Raw genomic sequence first — 4,395 nt, 5'->3', positions numbered from 1 at the left:
AAAAAAAAAAAAAAAAACAAGAAAAAGGATTTCCTCTAGCAGTAGCTAGTGAAAGATGAGGCGAGGCCTGAATGGAGCCTGTGGATCGTCCTGCCTTGGCATCTGAGTTCAGCTTGTGAAGTTAGTGGGCTGCAGAGGGCACTGCCTTCATTCTGCTAAGATGCAAAGGGCTGGTGAGATCTTCGCAAGAGAATCAGGGACTCACACTCAGCAAAAAGCCAGTTAGGGCCGATTTTAAGGTGCGACCTTGACCTGCATCTGCCATGGAAAGTGCCTTCTAAAAAGCTTCCGTGGTGGATGTGACCATCTGAAGGAAACAAATGTACAAGGAAGCACTGCATATGCTAAGCCCCGTGTTCCTGGAGTGAGCTGCTGTTCTTCAGGTCTGTACTGCGAGGGCTGTTTCCAGTGTAAATAAATAACTGTGCAACAGTTCCTTCCTCCTCTCCTTTGTTCCTGCCTCTCTCCCCCCGCCCTTTTTTTTTTGGCAGATGTACAGCTTGTTTATACACTGCGTCTGTCTTCTGCACACAGAAAATACGGAGTCTGAAGTTCCCATTTAAAGTTGAAAACTCGATGGCCGGGCACGGTGACTCATGCCTGTAATCCCAGCACTTTAGGAGGCCAAGGGGGGCGAATCACAAGGTCAGGAGATCCAGACCATCCTGGCCAACATGGTGAAGCCCCGTCTCTACTAAAAATAGAAAAATTAGCAGGGTGTGGTGGCACACACCTGTCATCCCAGCTACTCGGGAGGCTGAGGCACGAGAATCGCTTGAACCCAGGAGGTGGAGGTTGCAGTGAGCCGAGATTGCTCCACTGCACTCCAGCCTGGGCGACAGTGAGATTCCATCTCAAAAAAAAAAAAAATTTAAAGTTGAAAACTCAATGCGCGTGAGGCAGAACAGGATGTGTTTGTACGTGGAAGGCCCAACAATGGGAGGATACAAGAAAATGATGACAGCAGCTACATCCAGTGAGGGAACCAGGGGCTGGGGATCAAAAGGTACGTAATTGCCCATTCGAAAAATAGACACAGACCAGACACGGTGGCTCACACCTGTAGTCCCAGCACTTTGGGAGGCTGAGGTGGGAGAATTGCTTGAGTCCAGGATTTCGAGATCAGCCTGGGCAACATGGCAAGACCCCATCTTTACAAAAAATTTAAAAATTAGCCAGGCGTGGCAGCTCATGCCTGCAGTCCCAGCTACTCAGGAGGGTGAGGTGGGAGGATTGCTTGAGCCTCGAAAGTTCAGGCTGCAGTGAGCCATGATTGCGCCACTGTCCTCCTGCCTGGGCGACAAAGTGCGACCCTGTCTCGAAAAAAAGACAAAAACAAAAAATAAGCACAAAGATGGCATCTGTCTTAGAAAATACTAAGATAACTTGAAAGCTCTTTTAAGTTCTGCTTTGTGAAATGTTAGTAACTAAAAAAAATCAAAACATTAAAAACTGTGTGCATTAGGGGAGAAACAATTTGAAAGAGGGAATGAAAGTGAACTAAAAGTACAAAGAAATATTAACTCAGGTAAATGAATATGTTTATTTAAATATTTATACAAACATGGCCCTAGGAGCAGCAGATACACTTTTCCAAAGGTGGTTCCTTCCTTTAAGATATTGCACAACAGAAAATAAACTCTTGTTAATCCTTCAAATTAGTCTTCAATGCTATGTATTTTAGCTATGTAACTTGTACTGTGTCAACAGTGAACCTTATTAGATTCACGGTGTCATCCAACTTATAGCAAGATAAAAATCAATCGGTAGGAATGTCATTTTAAAAAGTGAAATAGTGGGACGGGTGTGGTGGCTCATGCCTATAATCCCAGCACTTTGGGAGGCTGAGGTGAGTGGATCATTTGAGGTCAGGATTTCGAAACCAGCCTGACCAACATGGTGAAACACCACCTCTATTAAAAATATAAAAATTAGCCAGGCATGGTAATGGGCACTTATAGTCCCAGCTACTTGGGAGGCTGAGGTAGGAGAATCGCTTGATCCCAGCGGGCGGAGGTTGCACTGAGCTGAGATCGTGCCACTGCACTCCAGCCTGGGCAACAGAGCAAGACTCTATCTCAAAAAAAGAAAAAAAGGTCAAAGAGAGCTTTAAACTTGAATCATTTACATCATTATCTTATAAAATGTAAAACTACTTTTTAACCCGACTTAAAATATAGAATTATGTAACTTCTACTTTAAACAAAATGAAAAATGTTTTGAGTATCAAACAGTATATTATCTACCTTGTAGACAGCATCTTCATCTAACACTGCCACTGTGTTAGCAATTCTTAAATGGCATCAAACTAGAAGAAAAGCTGCTCCTACACTGTTTTTATTTAATAAGTCAAGACAAATTTGGCACTATACTTTTTCTAGAAATAGCATTCATATTATATCGATATAATAGAAACATCTTGTTTTAGGATAATGAATTCCTATTAGGAAGCAGCACTTTGGAACAATTTTTAGTGACACTAATTTAATTCTATCATTATAGTCCTGTGACCTGCCTTAATTCCAGGATCATCTGAATTCTAGGTTAAGGAATGATTATTAGCCAAACCTGGAAACAACTAGAAATTGTACTAATATAGGTAACCCCAATTTAATAGTGACTGGAAGTCATAATTGTCACCATTAAAAATAGCTGTATGTCATATCTTCAACACTATTCTATTTACAATACTTTATATAATAAATAACTTACAGCAGTATAGTGACACGACTCAAAAAAGTTCTTTTTCCACTAATTTCTAGAGGTTTCTTGGTTACTTTCCTTCATAAAAACACATCAAATGTGAGTTTATACTATGAGAAAAACAGGATTTGAGAATAGATAGATATTTTCCATCATGGCACAAACATTTAAGGCCGAGTCAGCACTGGAAATGTTCGGGGCCTGAACGTGTTTGTTTCCTCACATTAGTACAAAGAACTGTCTGAGTTGAGAAGGCTGAAAGGGGAGGGCAGCTTCTTCTTGACCTGAGGCCGTGCAACCCCGACCGACGGGAGGCACAACGTGCTGGCTGACTTCTGTCTGTTCTTGTTGGTGCCCCAGCTCAGGAAGGAAAGCTTCTTGGAGATTTTCTTGGTTTTATCAGTTTTGTCGTCGTCATCGATGGCTAAGCAGATCATGGAGTACGTTTTCTGCATTCCCACGGAGTATGTGGCACTCTTATTATGCTGCACGCAGAAAAGTAAGAAAAAGGGTGTCAGGCATTATCAAGATAGATTATAAAAACTATGAAGTCTGGCCAGGCGAGGTGGCTCACACCTGTAATCCCAAGACTTTGGGAGGCCGAGGAAGGCGGATCACTTGAGGTCAGGGGTTCGAGACCAGCCTGGCCAACATGGTGAAACCCCATCTCTACTAAAAATACAACAGTTAACCAGGTGTGGTGGTGGATGTCTGTAGTCCCAGATGTTTGGGAGGCTGAGGCATGAGAATCACTTGAAGCCGGGAGGTGGAGGTTGCAGTGAGCCAAGATCGCACCACTGCACTCCAGCCTGGACGACAGAGCAGGATTGTCTCCAAAAAATAAATTAAATTAAACAGATATAATTCGGAAACTCAGGTGACCAATGCTTATGTAGAATCAGGTTCTTAAAACAAGGACAAACTTTTTTTCTTTTTTGAGACAGGGTCTTGCTATGTTGCCCAGGCTGCTCTTGAACTCCTGGGCTCAAGTGATCTTCCTGCCTTGGCCTCCTGAGTAGCTGGGGCTCTAGGCATGCGCCACCAGGTCCAACAAGGATAATTTTTAAGGAATGTACTCAATAGTAATAATTTAAGCTTAGGAGCCACAACTCACATTTTAAGGTTCTTCTTATAGTTGAGAAAGTAGTAATACTAATGGTCACGAATATGAAAATACAGGGTGGGGCGTGGCGGCTCACGACTAGAGTCCCAGCTGCCTGGGAGGCTTAGAGGGGAGGATTGCTTGAGCCCAGGAGGCTGAGGCTATAGTGAGCTGTGATTGCGCCACTGCACTCCAGCCTGGGCGACACAGTGAGACCTCTGTCTCAAAAAAAAAAAAAAGGTGGGGGTGGGGGGAAGGGAAGAGGGGAAAGAAAGGAAAGAGGGAAAGGAAAGGGAAGAGGAGAAAGGAAGGGAAGAGGGGAAGGGAAGGGAAGAAAAAAAAAAAAAATTCAGTGAGCAATAGGTCTCCCTGTCACCTGGGCTTCTAGGCCCTCCATGTTACACTTCTAAAGATGATGTGCATGTACAAGTATTTCTACATGTGCATAAGTATATTACCATTCATTTTCTGAAAAGGAATATACTACACTATTCTACATCTGATTTCCTTTTTTTTTTTTTTAAGATGGAGTCTTGCTCTGTCACCCAGGTTGGAGTGCAGTGGCGTGATCTCGGCTCACTGCAAGCTCC

At 43.2% G+C, this 4,395-nt stretch overlaps 1 protein-coding gene across 2 annotated transcripts in view; it reads right to left on the bottom strand.

The window, feature by feature from the left end:
- Nucleotides 1-1,524: 1,524 nt before the first annotated feature.
- RHPN2 (rhophilin, Rho GTPase binding protein 2) overlaps nt 1,525-4,395 on the bottom strand; it is a 74,895-nt gene continuing 72,024 nt past the window's right edge. For both annotated transcript variants that reach the window (XM_011995244.1, XM_011995243.1), the window contains one exon: nt 1,525-3,188. In XM_011995244.1, the coding sequence (XP_011850634.1) occupies nt 2,928-3,188 (261 nt within the window). In that variant the 3' untranslated portion in view covers nt 1,525-2,927. The remainder of the gene's footprint in view (nt 3,189-4,395) is intronic.

Source organism: Mandrillus leucophaeus, unplaced genomic scaffold (genome assembly GCF_000951045.1).
Source record: "Mandrillus leucophaeus isolate KB7577 unplaced genomic scaffold, Mleu.le_1.0 Scaffold48, whole genome shotgun sequence".
Taxonomy (NCBI): domain Eukaryota; kingdom Metazoa; phylum Chordata; class Mammalia; order Primates; family Cercopithecidae; genus Mandrillus; species Mandrillus leucophaeus.
This window is presented reverse-complemented; position numbering and strand designations above follow the sequence as displayed.